Source organism: Taurulus bubalis, assembly GCF_910589615.1.
Source record: "Taurulus bubalis genome assembly, chromosome: 1".
NCBI classification, from domain to species: Eukaryota; Metazoa; Chordata; class Actinopteri; order Perciformes; family Cottidae; genus Taurulus; species Taurulus bubalis.
In genome coordinates this window covers 21,321,108-21,340,250 of record NC_136589.1, presented here as the reverse complement: position 1 = coordinate 21,340,250, position 19,143 = coordinate 21,321,108, and the positions used below count along the sequence as shown (strand labels likewise).

At 41.2% G+C, this 19,143-nt stretch overlaps 1 protein-coding gene across 1 annotated transcript in view; it reads right to left on the bottom strand.

Moving 5' to 3' along the window:
* Positions 1-2,814: 2,814 nt before the first annotated feature.
* LOC306738625 (epidermal retinol dehydrogenase 2-like) overlaps positions 2,815-19,143 on the bottom strand; it is a gene marked incomplete at its 3' end in the record, with an annotated part of 37,165 nt that continues 20,836 nt past the window's right edge. The window contains exon 6 of the mRNA XM_079220502.1: positions 2,815-2,911. Coding sequence (XP_079076628.1) covers positions 2,815-2,911 — 97 coding nt within the window. The remainder of the gene's footprint in view (positions 2,912-19,143) is intronic.

Genomic DNA, 19,143 nt, shown 5'->3' with positions numbered 1-19,143 from the left:
CAGTTTGTAATGGCAGTTGTTCTCCTTTAAGAGACCGTACAGACATACAGAGCTATTCTTTTTCTATTTCTTCTTTCAGATTTTTCTTCTTTTTTCTCTCTCAAAACTTTGAGCAGCAGATTTAAACCAGATGGTCTTCTTAGAAAAACACAAGTGGTGAGTGCTTGGGGCTGTTACCAAGAAGTGTGATGAAGTGATCAAAGGGGATGTTTAAAAAAGGCGGTTGATCAAAGTGAAAATCAAAGGAAAACTGAAATAAAATGACGATCATTTATCATTGAAGACCTAGGACTATAAAAACTGTGAAATTACGATGTAAAAAACACCATGAAATTAATATTTTTTTCTTTTCTGTTTTTGTTAACAGTGAAGAGACAGAATGGAAACAGGGAAGAGAGAGGACGACATGCAACAAAGGTTCCCGGCCGGGCGCTGTGACCGATGAGCTACCAAGTAAATTCTTACCATTCATCACAGAATTCAACTATTCCCCAACAAGACTCCACACATTGTAGGCACAAGATAACTCACTTCAGTCACAATTCTCAATAATAGACTCAAAACACAGATGTAGAATATTTGAAATGGGAATTTATTAATCAGAATTTTCAAACAGTTCCAGGTAGTTTATACTCAAACTGTGAGACAGCTCTGAAAACACATCCCAGGCACTCACATGTACCTTTAGATACATGTGATTCTTTCTTCATGACTCACCCAACTGTTGGCATGATTAAGGCAACAGATGCTTCTCTTCATTAAAACCTATTCCATATGGATAGATGAGTAGTTAAGATGACTTTGACAGAAGCTGTGTTCAGTATAAAAACATCAACTACAAATGATATACACTCATATGATGGCAATCAGTTACAAATTACATATTGATAATGGAACATCGTTAATTAAAACAAAGTTTATGTATGCATGTATATTATAACCTTTATAATATCCCCATTACAGACTGAGGGGTGCGTGGTAGTACATGACGGGACCACTAGTGTGGAAATGAAGACTTTTTGAGTGCAAAATGCATGCATAGTACTTCAAAACGCTCGACTTCAGGTTTGACAATGTTTTTTCATCCACAGGAAACAGAAACACGGCCTGCTGAACATAAAGCAGATCCCTGTGTGTTCTCTAACGACGTATAGTAACGGTAAAGCACAGCCAGAAGTGCTGCTAGTAAAGCAAAGACCTCTGAAGCGTTTCAAACTAGCATTAGCTTGATGACCTGAGGTAAATAGAGAGATAAAGAGTTAGCGAATGTGGCAGAAGTTTGTGTCTGTCTTTTGTGTATTTGTGCTAATCTCAAAGCTTTCTTACCCTGGAATATAAGGAAACAACTAGCTAGCATGCTAGTACGCGGCTAGTTACAGCTAATGTGTTAACGGTGAGTACATTTAAGTGGTCCAAACTTTATAAGGTCAGGTATCAGATATCTAAACCTTTTCAGTTCACTGTTCCAGAGTATAAGTGCCTGATCGTTTTTTATCTCAAAGGATGTGGACATAAAAACACAAAGCAACAAAACTAAACAAAACCTCACATACATGATTATTATGGCTACATTCACAATAGTGACACTTTACAGAATACTACTTCATGTCAGCGCAGTGCCACCTTTTTCATCAAAAAAAATCCAGCTTTTTATAATAACTGTATATTAATAGATCAGACAGAGCACATTTTAGCTGCCTGTGGCGGCTTGTGGAAAGTTGCTGAGGCCTCAAGCTTTTCTGCTCTCCGCACTGTGCGTCCTGAACACCTTGAGTTGATTACATTTAAAAGTCATAAAAAGTCTGGAGTTTTTTACTTATTCTCAGCAAGATGTTCTGGTAAATTGTTTTCATTCATTTAAACTTTACTTTTAACTATAAGGTAGCGAACACTTCATGGTTTGTGTTGAGCTCAACGCTAGCACTCATTTGCTGGTTGCCAATAAACATTTAAATAAAATACAGAAAACTGCTAAAAACATACTCTGTCTGATCAGGGCTCTGATTGGCATCCTATAAAGTAAACATGTTTCTTTTGTGGCGAAGACAGAAGCTGTTTCTACTGATAAAAACGCATTTGATGAATGGAGGATCTTTGTATTTTCTAATAACTAAAAGACAAATAGTCCTGTCTCCAGTTAGACAACATTGGTAGACTGTCACTGTAATTCTACCAGTCATGCACAGAAGAAAACAATGGGACCTATGCTGCTCTTTCAAGCAGATTCCTTTAGAGCCCACTTCGTATTGTTTGCATGTCACTCTGCTTTGAAGCAGTTGTACTCGAGGCTCCGGTTACAGTTTCTTTGGTTTTCTGTTTGCAGGGGAAGGCCACACCACAAAGTGTGCACGGACACATTATTACAACGCACAGCAGGAACGTGCACGTCGACTCCACCCATGTTTCCACCTAATTATGCCAGTGAGTGTGTGAGTCCATTTGTGGATGCCAGTCATCAGGACTGGTCCTCAACAAGTTGTAGTCGGTAGGAACGATGGCGGGCTGAATTTAAGAGGAAATTATTTATAATGAATACTATTATATTTCTATTAAATTACTGTTATTAATAAAATAACATTTCAATCAACGAATGATAATGCCTTTTAAGAACAAGTACATAAAGAATATTAAAGGATGGATTATACATGTGAGCTATAGAGAGACGAATGAGAGCCATTGAAATGAAAATTCAATCCAACATTTGGCCACTGCTGTTCTGCCCTCATCTGTATAATTCCAGGAAGATTCAGATTAAAATATGCCTCCTATTTTAGTCACCCTTGATTCTTCTCTTCCTCCTCCGCTCCTCTTCGCTCACTCCTGTTTTTTGGAGCGTCCCTTGAATGTGTCCATGAGGTTGAAGGCTCCCAGGTACTGGCCCAGCAGAATGCCCTGCTTCATGGGGAGGACGCTGTGGAGAAAAAACACAAGGGAGAAATACGAAGAGCAAAATCTCACAGTAGATTAGGGAAGTTGGGTTTGTATTTAGGAACAACTTCAGATGCATGGGAGAGAGGATTAAGCCCGGTTTAGTGTTGAGCTTGACTTCATTTACACCTGAGGAGGTCCAACTTTTTAGCCCAGCCTAAAAAAAAAGTACTTTATTACGACCTAAGGAGTCCTCCAGGCCACAATTATTTTAATTTGAATCAAATGTGGCACATTTATTGAAAACAATAAACTCCCACATAATGATTTTGCAGATGACACCCACTGCTCTAACACCAATGTTGCAAGTAGCATGTTTATTGAAAAAATGTGCCCAAACGAGCCATCAGCTGAAGGCACCTTGAGACTAAAAGTGTGCTGAGAGCTTCTGCTAAAGAGCCGTCTGGAAAGTGCTGATATGCTAGGTCTTACTTGTAGTCATGTCAAACTGTCTAACGATTTGTCGGAGAAAGATTAATATTATATCTGTTTCAAAATCAAAAATTCTGAGGAAAGTAAGACCGTTTGCCAACATAATCCATCCTCCACTCCAAGCAAGCCAAGGACAAGTCCCCACTAACACAGACTTTAAACGAATGTATAAACCTTTGAGAGGAAGTGGCCTATTTGCGTGCAGAGAAAAAGTCTTGAACGCAAAAACAAAAGTGTTGCTTTTATATTTTTGTTCAGTTTAATTTGAGATAAAGCTGCATTGAATTCAAACCAATGGGTTAAAATTCTTTCAAACTTGATAAAGGTTCTCCGCTTGGTATTTTGAGTCCAATATTTTAAAAAACTCAAACGCTTCTAGATCATCAACCACACAGGTCTGATTTAATAAATTTAAACGGCTAAAGTACTGTAAACCCTTGTGAGAAGAGAAACGATGGACTACATTTAAAAAAAAGATTGTTATATTTTTATAATTACGTAATTACGTAAGCTCAACATGACTGAGCGATTATAACGTTTCACTATTTAACTAATTTAGTACCCCTAACCACGCCGGATTTCAGTACTAGGACTTTACTGTTTGTAAAGTATTGACGTCGCGAGCTGCAAAAAGGCGACGGGACTTTCTTTTAATTTTGGCATGTTTCGAGGTCCTGCTTATTGCTTAAGTAAAGACGTTTTGTCACGTCAGTTGTTAGTCACGTGATGTTTTAGTGTCGTTAGTCATGTGATCTATGTTAGGCTTAGGTAACATCCTCGGCGTCAGCATTGTGGAGGTTGTTTATAGCTTTCTGCAGGTTACACCCGCTGTCTTCTTGATTCTGTACGCTTCACTTTGTGTGTGTGCGCCTTCTGGCTTTTGGGACAACAGCGCGTTGAGACTCTACGCCTCTACACTGGGGATGGAAATCATAGAAACAACTTTCAGTATAATGCAATGCAGAGAAACAGCAGCACATCCTACTGCCAGACTGTTACATCAGCACATCTCTTGAATTGTTCTGCACCAACTGAACATTAGAACCTCCATGACGGAGGATTTGTGACAGGACTGTTAGCTTTAGCTAGGTGTAGCTAATAAACTTTACAAAGTGTGTGTTCTCCATAGATTGGAGCTGTATCTTAAGGTGCTTCGACTCAATCCACACAGCATTCCATCTTTTTAATATCTTCATTACATATTGTTATGACTTTATTCTTTGCTGCATTTCTTATTGAGTGTATTTGATGTATCTACCATGTAAAGCTTTCATATTGTGGCTCTATTTCATTAGTGGTTTAATGATGTTTAAACATCCCATCATTATCATTATTTTTTGGAAAGGTACACTTGGCTGCAGCACAATAAACAGAAATTGCTGTCATTATGCTCAGCTTTGGCCCTGCAGAGTGTCACATTATGGCTGTTTATGGCGTGTAGTTGAGTGGAGATAATGTTTTTTACCTTTCACTGTCGTCAACGACATCATTGCACATTTGATTTAGTTCATTGTACAAACACAATTTCATCTGGTTTTGTGTCGTCTGACTTTTTTGTGGCAGAACTGATGAGGAATTAAAACGCTGAATATGAATAAATAAATAAACCGGTGGGCCACGTCTCTCATATCTGCCTCGGTTCACGAGTCTTTGAGCTGGATTTGATCAAAGACGTGCATATGGTTTCTTTTTTCCAATGACATCGGTTAGACATGGTGGAGACTCTGTGTAGCATTACATGCTGCACACTGCAGACGTGCTTGTTTAGCTAAATAAAAGGCATGTCTTGAAACTCAACTGGAAATCGTGTAAAGTTTAAAGTTGTTATCTTTAAAAACAACCTCCCATTGCAGAGTGTAGTGTAGAAAACAACTTGTCAGGGCAAATGTGTGATTCAGGGCTTTTGTAGCACGACCAAGCCACAGATCCAGGATAACGTATCATGTGACGCGATTGAAAAGCCGTTTTTTTTAAACAATCACTCAAATTACACGTTTATCATAGCCAGAAGCTGTCAAAACGGACATAATCGTCAGATTAACATCTTTCCGGCAGTCCTTGAACACACCATCAAAGCTTCCATCAGCAGCCAAAGCAGCCAAATCAAAGCGTATTATGAATTTTAGTATTTAATTAAAAACACATTATTCTACATGTCTTATATAAAAACTGCATCAAATAAACCGTTCACTCTCACCAGATCCTGTCCAAAACATTGAATTGTGAGCTCCTCAGTGCAGCCATGAGACTGACAGTCACATGACGCTGCTGAGCAGAGAGGAGATTAGGAGAGGAGAAAAGAGGACAGAGGAGAGTAGGAGAGGTTGTAGACATACATGGCACGTGGAGCTTTTTTTACAACACTGCTAACACTTAACTGTTGTATATAGGTTCCAGTGATTTCCAAGTTTTGTGAAAAAAATTCTAAAAGACATTTATTTGATGACTTATTGCATTATAACTGTTATACTACACAGAATAAATGTTTGAGTTGGCTCTACTTGGAGCCACAATTGTTCCGTTTAAATAGAGGCGCTGGATGTAAATGCAACGAGGCCACGGAAAATCAAATGTGACGGGAGCAATAAGAATGAAGTTCCTAATGGAGCAGCGTATTTGTACTAATGTTAAATCATTCGTTAGAGCCAGAAAGCTGCCTCCCTGCATCTCTTTCTAAATGAGCTGGAGTTCGCCGCTTCTGGATGACTAACGACGACTCTTTTGTCTTCAAAATGCGAGCCGAGACAAGGCTGGGTAATCCAACAACACGTTATTAAAGCTTGAGCACAATGGCTTTTATGTAAAATGAACAGAGGTGACAGGCAAGGCACTGTCCTCATTTGTGGAGCTGAGTTCCATAGGAGAAAAGCTTTCTAATGGAGAATAATGGCCGTATGCAGACAAATGGACCAGAGACAGAAACACCAACAAGGGCAGAAGACGTCTCTGCTCAAGCAAACCCAAAGGGCAAGACGACTCTGCTGCAGCGCCGGGGGATCCAAGACACTGAACTGTTTAGATCAGTTTGGGTTCAGTGATGGGACTGATTCACACGGCCCTCCTTCTATTGGAGCCAATGCAGGGCCCCGTGTGTCGCTTTGAGGGAAATGTAGGTGATGCGACAAAGACTACGAAGACTCTTCAGAAGGCTGCGTCAGTTTATACCGACCTTCAGTCAACGAGGCATTTACTGTTATAAAAACTACACAAAACTGTGTCCATGAAAGAAATAGGGGGCAGCACTTCACCTCTAGTACGATGTAGCACTTCTGTACTTTGTTCAAGTAGTCGTATGAACCCCATTGAGTTATATTACTTGTATTATTTTATATAACTTTTTTTCAGAACTTATTTATGAATAAAATGTATATTTAAAAAAAAAAACACTTTTATAACATATTTTGATCATAACTATTAATGTCCAGCATGATCTAAGCTAGATTCCCCTCCCCCCCAAAAAAGTCGCTGACTCTTACAAACTCCATGGTTCAGGCCCTTACCAACATCCCACATACTAATAGAACACCTTTTTGGAAAGAGTAGGACCTAAATAATCAGAAATCACTGCAAAACCAAGCTTTGACATATTGGGAAGGTGTTTTAGTCAAAAAAACGTGTAGTTCGGTTAAAAAAATAGAAAGGTTACTTGTTTTATGACAATACATTGTCTCACTAGAGGCTGCTGGGTATTAACATTTGCATAAGCCTTCCCTCTTGCTGTGTGACGTTTTTCCAGAAATGTGGGGGGTACACGTAAGTCACAGGAAGCGGATATGTGAGACAGAGAGAAAAAAAAAAGAAACCTCCGGTCGACTTGTGATTCTACAGGTACTAATATGGAGTTCGTAAGGATTTGGATTGCTTTGTCAGAGTCCCACAATCCCGTACGGTTACTGAGATGTGTTTGTTAGGGAAATCCGACTTTGTAAAGGGTATTTATCATGGATTTGGTGAAACCTTACGGCCACCGCGGCAAGCTGACGGAGCAGCAGTATAGTCGACGGAGTTTACGTAAGTACTTAAATTTAACGGTTACTTTAATTATGTTTTACACCATATGTATCTTCTCACAAGGGTTGCGGAACTGTAGAACTTTAAATGAAGTTAAACAACGATGTGGTTCCGGAGATAATTAAGGAAACGTTCAAACAAAAAAAAATAAAAAAATTGTCCGATGGCGCTGCTTTGCCTTGCCGTGCTCAAGAGGTGGTCATCAGATGAGCAAGTGGTGGATCTTAGCGTTGTAAGTATCTGTGCTGCACATAACAAAGTTACTTTGAGATAATTATTTTAATGCTTTGACTTTATGACCCCGTTGGTGGGCACGACCCTGAGTGGAGCAGACAATCACTGATCAGTCACTGTCAGGGAGACGCTCACAAAGTCGAACAGAAACGTGGCCACTTGTCAAGCAATCACAAGGTCTTTGATCACAGTGGGTTTCAGAGGACTGGGACTGCCTGATGTCTGGTCCCACCCACACACAGGTCTGAAAGCTAAAAGGTATTCAGCTCAGTCTGCCTATGCCTGCTCTTGGAAGTGGGATGGGGCTGGGATGGACTTGATTGTGGAGGAAGAGTGGCGGGCTTCTTAACAACAAGGAGCCCCTGATGCTGTTGATTGTTACTTAAGAGAGAGCTTCTTCTTTTTTCTTGGAAACATATGATGATCTTCGAAATCCTGCCACAATACTGCTCAGGGGAGCAGAAAAGGCTGAAGAAAAGAATTACAAAAAAAATGTAATATGTGTCAAAAAGACACTGTAGCTTATTACCATTACTTCTGGCAACTTCTGATTCAAAGATTTCGGGATACAATTTCCCCTAAACTGAGAGGCATCTTTGGGGTAAAGGTGAAGAAAGACTTCAGCCTTCCCTCAAAGGAGGTGACTCTAGACCACAGTCCTGAAGGTAGTGGGAGGCCCTTTCCTGTTTGCTTGACTACTTCCCTGGGAGTTGACTCGGTTAGTGCTGAGAGGCCAATTCTCTTTCCACTCAGGAGGAGCTCATAAGTGTTTTTCTCTTCTATCGCTGCTATGTTTTACTGGTTTCATTTTTACTCTCCGTGGTCAGCTGGGAGAGTTCTCTGTTGGGAATGAATGGATGGAACCATTTTACCTTGAGTATTTTTATTTTTTAGAAGAAGAAAGTATTCTTTATTAATCCCTCTGGTCTCTGCATTTAACCCATCCTTAGTAATCAAGGAGCAGTGTGCTGCCGTGAGGCGCCCGGGGAGCAACAAGGGGTTCAGTGTCTTGCTCAAGGACACTTCGACATCCGAACTATGGGGAGACTGGGGATAGAACCTTAGGCTACCTTGTGGTTTCAGAACGACCACCATAAGCTACAGCCATCCCATATGTGCCTTTTACGTGTTTAAAACCAATACAATTCTGTAAAAAAAAAAAGAGATATACGCAGCTATCTGACAAAGCTTCAACATCCATTGAACACAAAGCACCAACATACATGAGAAGATTAGTCAGTGCGTTGCTTTCCATCTAAAACCCTTTTATAAGACTAATCAATAATCCTTTAAAGCTGCCGGGTTAGTTTCCTGTGAGCCCCATTACCCTACTCTGTAAAACAGAGGATAACCTAATCAGCTGAACCTACTAAAGGTCTCTTCATCCTCAGATAATTTTAGTCAAACCAAACCTTACTTGGTTTGCTCCCTGGACTCAACTATTCCCAAATCTTACTGGAAAAACAAAAAAACTAAGAATTAAACTAGCCACTCCAGGACTTCCTTGCTCCCGTCTTGAAACGCATGAACCCTTGGTCCTGTCTAAATTGCTGATCTCATCTTCCACGATTTCAGTCCTAATTCGCAAAATCGTTAGACATTAGGTTTCTATTTTGAAATCAAAAGCTGGACCTTTGATTCTCCCTCTATTTTAGTTTCTCTTTACCTCCACCTACTTAGGATGTGTACTGTACAATCATTCGCTTTGTTGTCCAAACATCTACAAATGTATGGGACATTGTTAGAGTAAACATTGAAAAATACTTCCCAAGCTGTTCCCCAGCAGTCAGAACTGAGGCCGGAGTTCACGTTCACAATGTGAACTGTGGGCGACTGTGGCTAAGTGGTGAGCAGGGTCGTCCGTCAATCAGAAGAACGGCAGTTTGATCCCCGGCTGCGCTAGCCCATGTCGATGTCCATGTGCCTACGGTGTATGAATGTGTGTGTGTGTGTGTGAATGTTAGTTACTCCTAATGGGCAGGGGGCACCTTAGCCCCTCCAATCAGTGTATGAATGGGTGAATGATGACAAGTGGAGGACAAGAAAAGCGCTATACAAGTGCAGGTCCTTTTACATTCGACATTAAAAGACATTCAAAAACCAAACTGTAACTTTCCTGCTTTACTTGATCTCTACAATTAGAAACAAAAGCCAAACCTTTTACAATCCTGAACATGGACTGTATGTCTACATTTTCAAATACTCTGCTTTCACCAAAATGAAAGCAGACCTTCACTCCAAATGTAGTAAACAAACAACAAACACCACACAGAGAAGGACTGAAAGCTCTGTAGCAGAGTAAAAAGCACTGCTGGAAAGGTCAGTCGCATTAGAGTGGCTACCAATTAGCAACACTTCAGGCTCTATTCAGTGTGTTCACGGAAACGCTGATCAGATGAAAGGAACAGTAGTCACTGTTTGAGACTAAGTGACAGGAAGCTGACTGATACCCTGTGGGTTGACACGATGCTAAAGACAGGAAACCCGACATGAGCAGCGTCAGTGAGGGCTCTGTTCACTTCCCTCAGGATTGTGTTCAGAGATTCTTACACATTGTTACTGGCTGCAGGGATGCTGCACAGATTTACATCACACTTCCATAAATGGGTGGGGGGGGGGCTCACAAGAGACAAAAAAAGGGTCAGTATTGATGTTGCAGAGGCATTTAGTCCCTCTTACGGGTATGGAATTGAATCATTCTCAGAAAAAAAAGATGTAGAAAACTAATCGTTTTTAAAGATAATCTTTTGGGCATTTTTGCCTTAACGAACCAAGGACATTGGTATGGACCTTAGACCACGAGGTCATAGCAACAACCAGATGTGCAGAACAGATTAAAAAGGGACCCAGACGTAGTTACAACCTATTCTACAAAATGCACAACAGGAATGTACTACAGTCTTTGTTTCGATAGTCATGTGTTGTTTTTCTCATTTTCAGAAGGCCTTCGTAGCTGAATGGTGACGGAGCACGGTCCTGGATCCAATCCAGCCGAGGAGCTTGGTTGCATATGAACCCCCCCCCCCCCCCCCCCCCCCCCCACCCATCCCCCCCCGTCCCCCTCCAGTGTTCAGTCTGTTTCTTCACTGTCAACTAAATAAAGGCCAAGATGTACACATTCTATCCTCTCCTGACATGATCAGGGGATGCAAGTATCATGTATCGTCATTATGCCACGCAGGGTCGTATAAACAAAATGCAGCTGAAGGCCATTTGCTACACAAGACAAAACAGAAAAAACAAGGCCTGGCCTGTCGGAGACCTGCAGCAACACGACAGGTGGCCCCCACACCCGCAGATTGTACCTCGTTGCAGGTTTCCAGTGTTTGGTGAATGACCGAACCAGCAGGTAAGATATTAAAGAAAACTATCTGCAGCCACACAAATCCTCAACATGATGCTTAACCACAGCCAGCTCCCGTCATCACTAACGTCGGTCTTGTCCCCCCCACTAAAATATGTTTAACCCTCCTTCAGCGTTTCATTGAGGGTCATTTCAGAAATGTGCATCTCCACAGCTGCATGTCCGCACCATCAAGTAGCACAGTGCATGATCAATGGAAAACATCCTGCTCCGACAAAAAAGAAACACGTACTGCTACAAGTGGGTGGAGAGGGGATTTTATGAAGTTGGAGCGGGGTGTGACAATGTAGCACTGATCAGAATCCAACAATGGCACGGCCATGATGTGGGTACATTCAAAACCGTGACTGGGTATGGTCAGACGGGTCATTTAACAGGGATGGATTGACATTGCTGACCCAAATTACCAGTATCAGCTCTAATTACCAGTATCAGCTCCATAAAATGCTGTTCTTAATTGATCTAGCTGTTTTAAACCCGTTTCATGCAAACACCTGCACATAAAACAGAGATTGAAATCACCACTGTAGGCGGAGTGTCCTTGTAACGGATGTGTTCCGTGGGAAAACAGCTCCAGAGAGGAACATTATCATGCTTCATAAGTTCCATGCAGCCAGATACTTGTGCCCAATGCCATAAAGACACCCGGTGCCTCCATAAAACGGACGCTCCTTGATGGCCGTATAAAAGGCAGCTTGAGGCCTGTGCTGTGTTTGACTGAAGGCTATTAACACCCAGTGGAAGCGGCGCAGCCGTCTGATTTACTTCTTATATTATGTGTCGGATATTTCTGCTGGACGTTTGTCCAGTTTGAACTCAGCCGAGCTCTGCGTCTACAGACATTTCTAAATGTATCACTTTGGTTTGTTCCCATATCCATGAATCCGTCCATTTACTTTTCATCCATCCTTCATTTTATTGATCCATTTATCAACCATTGTGTCAATGCAGGGGGACATGCAGGTAGATTATTTAGAGTTTTATATTTCTGCAGTGAGGTAAAAAGCTTGTGTAAGTGCTCTTAGAAATAACGACGCAAACTCTAACCATATAGGGTTCTTCGGCTTGTCCCGATAGGAGAACCCTTTTTGGTTCCTGGAAGAGCCTTAAATAAAATATTTCACAGAGGAAACAACACAAAGGATTCTACCTTGAACTATCTGTGAAAGGTTTGACTCAGAACCCCCGATGTGAGGTTCTACAGATAACCCTTCTATGGTGTAACCCAGGAGTGGGCAAACTTTTTGGCTCAGGGGCCACATTGAATAAAAAAATTTGACAGACCAGTATCAGATGGATGGAGAGTGTTTGTGTGAACCGTCACGGGAGGACAATGTTGCTGACCCAAGTGCAGACCACATGAGAGTATGAGTATCTGGTAAAACAGATTATTGAAACCAAAGGGAAGGTGGGGAGCCTGTGGTCCGCCACAGGGGGTGCTGGGCGGTGTGAGACCCGTGGCTCTACACTGGACGACGGCGAGGCCGGCAGGGGGCGGTGTGAGAATATAACGTAAATGACTCAGCTTTTTTGTTCAACTCGCTGGTTAAATCTTCATCAATTTGTTCTACACGCCGAGTCACTGTTCTGCGTGATCAACTCAATTCTTCAAATTTGTTTTTGCTCTCTGGACATAAGAGACCTCCTGTTTCTACCATACATTCTTTCAAAAACTCTCCTTCAGAGAAAGGCTTGCTGGCTTTTGCTAATTTGAATGCTAGCAAAAAAACTTGCCTTGGTGCTTGATTCTTGTATAGCAGTTTGGCGGAGAAAAATATTTTGCTGACTCTTTAAATTGGCTGCCAACCTCTTAGCAGTAGCCGCCCGTTCTGTTGTTGACTGTAGGCTAGGATAGTTAGCATGCTTGGCGGAAAAGTGGCGGCTAATATTGTATTCTTTGAATACTGCAATGGTTTCTTGGCAAATAAGACATACTGCCTTTGATCGTACTTCGGTGAAAAAATACTTAGCAGTCCACTCATTAAAGACTCTGCACTCACTGTCGACTTGTCGTTTCTTGGGTCCACTCATTGTGACAGAAGGGATCAATGCAGGAGGCTGGCAGACAGAACCCTATATGTCACATGACATGAGCGCGCAGGGTGGCGCAGTTCCGTGGGTCGAATGTGGTTAGTTATGTTAGTTATACTGAGGAAAAATACTCTGCATGCAGCTGTCAGTTCATTTTACAACTCTAAAACTGTTGTAGTACAAACCCCGTCTCCGGCGACAGAAAGTGATTCATATTACCGTAATTCTTCTAAAGTTAACGCTTTACGACATAATTAAAAAGGATTCTGACTGCTAAGAAGTGGAGCTTTTCAGTGTTTTGCGGTATATTACGGTAATAAAAACAAATAAAAAAGTGTCACCCTTGTCTGTGGGATCAGTGGGGGAGGGGTGGAATTGACCAGCGCAGCACAGCAAGTGTTGTGTGTCGCTCTAGTTCAGCAGAACACGGCAGGCAGCGGTCCGCACGGCGCGTACAAACTGCTGTAACGCCTCTCTGTTCCCGACTTGATTTTCCCAAAGCACGATGACCACAACAGACCAGCGTTGATGTTTCTTCATGCTTATTTATTGCACAGCGCTCTTTTAGGCTTTTCGTGTGTGTGTTCTTCTGCAGCAGAGCCGTGTGCGCAGCAGAAGGCATTACAGCGGTCTTTCTGCTGCAGCAGAACACACACACGAAAAGCCTAAAAGAGCGCTGTGCAATAAATACTCATGAAGAAACATCAACGCTGGTCTGTTGTGGTCATCGTGCTTCGGGAAACTGAACTTGGGAACGGAGAAGCGCTACAGCGGTCTTTACTATAACTTTTTTCTTTTTAGTTGGCCCACCTCTGGTGTAACCTCTCTGGAGGTTCTTACCGGAACCTTTTCATCCTCTGTGGAGGCGAACAAGAACCCAACCCAGGAGTTCTACCAAGAAATGATTATATTCCAAGGGTTTCATTGTTCATCACCCATGAGGCTGATGTGGTGCAGTACAACCCACAACAATCATGGTCCCCAATTACAGTTTCTGAGTGTGTGTGTGTGTGTGTGTGTGTGTGTGTGTGTGTGTGTGTGTGTCTTTCAACAACCATGCTGTCAATAATTCTTGGGCCATTGTTCTGGGTAGAACATGAGCCCTTCGGGAAGAACCCTTATTTCTATAGTGTTGGGATGAGATACTAACGTTATGTCTCCAGCCATGGAGAATCCTCACCTTTAAGTCTGCATGGACACACGTATATGAAATGAAACTAATATCAAGATAATTTTCTCTCATCAGAGTTGGCTGGAATGTTGGTAGAATTCGGCAGTGTGCGTTGGTGGGCCAGCTCTTGAGCTGGGGGTGGAGTTCAATGCTCCACTACAATCCAAACCCTCATGTGTTGCAGTATTCCTAAAATACTTCCCCTTCAATGACATTATGGCTCGTCTACATTATGTGGTCTCAAACAATATGAAGGTGCTACAAATAGAGTGAAGTACACCAATTTTACACATGACACTGTCACCAGGTGTTGTTTCTCCAGTTAAAAATAAATGTTTGATCTCTGCTGAAGGATCCAGACTACATTAGCCGCTACCAGCACAACACACCCAAATCTCCAACCCAACTGTGCATTGTGGGTAATGTAAGTTTAGACATGGAATTAAAATGCATGAAATGAAAAAGAGTAGTGATGTGTCCTTTCGTGTCGAGGCTTCGATGCGCGTGTCGAGTAATCCAGGTAGATTTTGGTGAAGCGCGTATCGAGGCTTGTGTCGATGACGTATGTGGTGACGTTCGAAGCCTCGCGAGCCGGTCGTACCACGTGACTGATTCAGAAAATGGTTCGTGGGTTTGCCGTGCGATTTGAAAATATAAAGGGGCAGCGAAACTCAATGGATTTTCCCCCTTCCTCTCTGTACCTAGCTTCATGTGTGCCTGTGAAAGGGTATTTTATAAAGCAGGCGAAATAGTCTCAAAAAGCCCAGCACTGTGGAAAAGGTCTTATTCTTACTTTAACAAAATTGGACACATCAACATGGACTAGCGGAGCCGAGGCTCGAAACACCGATCCTCTGACTGAAAGTCGGATATTCTAACCACTGACCCAGAGTCACATCACAACCCTCTCCCAATTGGTTTCGAGTTTTGATTTTGACCCCGCCATTATATCATAAAGATAGACACAATATTAATAAGTTAATAATTGATGTATTGGCATCACAAACATAATTTATTCAATTTAAAGCTTCCCACACCAAAGCCATGGTGTCGTTACGATCACTCTGCCTGTTTTACATGTATTGTCCACTTGGTGGCGCAGTAGAGCAAATGAAGCCCCATGAAGCTTCGGCCCATGAGCGAACCAATTGGATGGAAAGCTTCAATGCTTCAGGAAGCTTCATCTCACCATCACTAAAAAAAAAAGGATATATGTGCTTCTTTTTGTGTCCGTTGATGTTATGGGAAATTTATGTTTAAGCCATGGACATTTTTTAATGATGATGAAGAACCAATTTTGTGAGTCTGTGAATCAGTTCATAGTGGAAGACGATAATAGCCTTGATTCTTTAACCCCACCACTTAAAGATCATGTTTTATATACCCTCAATAGCATTTGATGTCCACTGGGACTAAGGACGACTTTCTGTTCCGTCAACATAGCAAGGTTAACCATAATGTAATCAATAATGTACACATCTGGGATTTCATCCACACAGATACAGATTATCATATTCACACCAGTTGTGGATGCTTCCATTACTTTTCCAGCCACTGGCTCCAGCTCATGTTCCACATCACTTCAAAAGCTTCCAGTCCCATATGCTTTCACTGATGGCCACTATCCACATTACATCAACAAATGTTCTGCCCAGCACACTGCTTGCTCAGTCAGCCTCTGCCTTTTACTTAAAGCATCTAGGCTTCCGACCATTTGGTCCCTCAAAAGCTTTTTGTATTTACTCTATACATGCTTAGATTGATTTGTTATTCATATTTTGTTGTGTAGTTTTGTGGGTAGGTTGCCTTCAATTGGTCTCCTTTCTGTTTACATCCCCTCTACTAGTGACAAAAGATTGTATAACTAGATTAACCTGAAATCTAAATGTGTACAAAATAAAAATGAGGGAAACACATGAACAGCATTTAGAAAAGACCAGTAGACTAAAAGGAAAATGCTTTTGAAAGTGAAGCGTTAATTGAAAAAGGTCCACCACACTGCCCTTACACCGCCCAGTGAATCACTGCACGTCACGCTGAGATGGCCTCAGGTCACACTTTGATAAATGAGGACTTTTATCCAAACTGCCTACGCACGGTTGTGCCATAACTGTGCTCGTGGCGGTTTTGAAAGCAGAATGTGGGATCTATCGGTTTGTATTGATGCTTGAGAATGCGAGTCAATGTCAGCAGCCACAGTGTCAACCTGATGTATTCACTGCACTGAGAGGAAGTAAAAGAAAAGATTGTGTGGACGGAACGGAACGGAACTGGGGAAATGCTGTTTTTCTGAACACAACTTCTACTGAACGTCAAACTGCAGGAGAAAGGCTTAGTAATATGATAACATGCTCGGCTACACAACATGTATTATGTATCACTTAATGGAGGCCAGTTTCTTTACTGCACTCCTGATCGATGCTAAGCTACCATCAACAAAACCCCTGAATGCTTTGTTCACATTAAAAAGCCTATAAAGGGAGAGGTGAAACATCGGACATGACGGTAACATGGTAAAAGAGCTGTGTTTGCATTGACTGAAGAACAGGGGAATAAATAGTATAAAATATCAAGTAAAAGGCCTACTGTAGTTCTCTCTGCCACGGAGGGAATGAAAGAGTCAGGCTTTGAGAATAACTGGAGCATCTTTATCCATATCAGATGCCATTGGACTTGTATAAATAAGGGATACATTTATGTAGCCATTTTAAAAAAGGTGCAATGTGTAAGATGCGACAATCATTTGATTTAAAAACAATTTAAAAAAAAGCGATCTTACATTATCAACAGAATGTGAAGAGGTTACAGGGTTGACTTTATTACAAAGACATCTTTGTATTGTGATGCAGAGATAGCTACTGATATTAGCATGCTAACCAGCAAGCCCCGGCCCATCCAGTACTCCACTTGTACCTGTAACGCCCAGTCTGTACCAAGTCTACCACGAGGGGACAAAGAAGTAGAGTGACACATACAGGGTCTGTATGCGTTTTGAATGTTTGTTTATTGGATGAAATCCAAAGTGGAAGAAACGAGAAACAGACTCACGCCCTCGCCTAGTCCTCCCTGCCATTGAGACACTGCTTCGGTAAGAGAACATTGGCTCTGGGAGACGTAACAAACCCCGGTTAGCGGTTAGCTTGATGACAACTGATATTTAGAGGTATGGCTCGTGTAGGTTTTACTATTTAATTGTTGTGGATGTTTTCTCATGCTATTTTTATATTTTGTGGATGAACCATAGCTGCCATCACAGAGCTGGTCTGCCTGTTGATGTATACAAATGGCTATGAATTCCACTGAATTCCAAGTAGTAGTGCGCAGGCATTGCATTTGGCTTTAGTGATGCGTTTTTTTCTGATAGCCTTATTCAACTTGTCAAATGTATAAAATGAACGAATCATTACAAGGTGACGGTCATATAGAAGTCAATTCAAATTAGGGCTGGGCGATGATTCAATATGATAATGTATGGTCTTTCAGAATTGAAATCACGATGAAATAATTTATTGAGATATTGTGATACACAATAACGGCATCTAAATTGATAGTAACTCAAGTTTCTCAGAAAATCTGATAATTATTAAATTCTTAATTGAGAAAAAACGTTTCACTACCCTCTACTTTCCCTCCAGAGGGTACATAGTCTATTTCTTGATGTATTACCCAAAAACATGCAAAATCGTGATACATATCGGGATAGAGATATGAAATCATGTGAAAAGAAGATTTGGGCCATTTTGCCCAGCCCTACTTCAAATTAGCCTGTGATGGAAGTGCTACACACTACTTTCTTATAAAACACATTCAGATTCATGAAAAAATAAACAATCTTTATTAAACACTTAACATCACTTAATATTTGCTTTTGGAGCATTTTAGTTTAGCCTTTAGCATACTCAGTTGATACTGTACATGAAAAATAACATCGACACTCATATTCAATCAACATCTGTACAAGCTTTTGTCAAACTAGAGAACTGGTGTGCCGAGTCGTGCCGACACATGACCTGGAGGTCTTCATCTGAAGATGGCTTGACACACAGGTTCACTTTGGTCTCTGGGTAGCAGTGAGCTGTTTATGTTAAAGGCAGACTAAACTGTCTGAGGTCAGCTCGCTGTGAATCCATAGAGAACAACAATCCCCTGAACAGCTGTCCTCAGGCCTGCATGCTGAAGCCCCCCACCAGAATACCAGTGCTCTCCATGTTGACACCACATAGTGCTAGAGGGGGAGTCCACGCAGGGCCCTAGGGTGTTTCGCTTGACCTCTACTTGTTATATCGTGTTCATTTCTTGCTTTTTCTAATCTGGAGTTAGAACCACACACACAAATATGGTGAGCCCCTCTAACATGTAATCAGTAATACCAATTGTAGATATCAACATCTGCTTTTTGATCCGTTTTCCTGAGCCTTGATATCCAGCTTGTAATTTTGACTAGGAGCAAGTCTAAATAAAAGATATCTACAATGCATTTCTCACTGGTCAAAATGTTCATTCTTCATACCAACCATGCATTTCTTAATAACGGAAATGTTGATTGTCGATATCCTTAAGCAATTAAAACTATCTAACAATAGTAAAACATATCCGTATTGATATTTTGCCTAGTAATTCTGTTTAATGATATGTACAACTCAATTCTCACCTGTCGAAATGTTCATTGTGGATTTCAACAGTCTAATTCGTATTTGTGGTGATGAAGATCTAGAATTGCTCTTACATTACAGATATCATAATCACAATCCTTTTGAACTTGTAATTCAAGTGGAGATACATGTACTTTATTCTTACTATATTTAAAAGATATCTGCAAATCACTTTTGACTAGTCAAAATGTAATTTCTAAATGTAAAAATATATTCTGACATGTCAAATTGTTATAAAGATATCATAAATCAACATTTTAAAATTTGACATGTCGAACTAGTAAAAACTAAACTGCTACTAGTCAGCCCTACTGATTGAA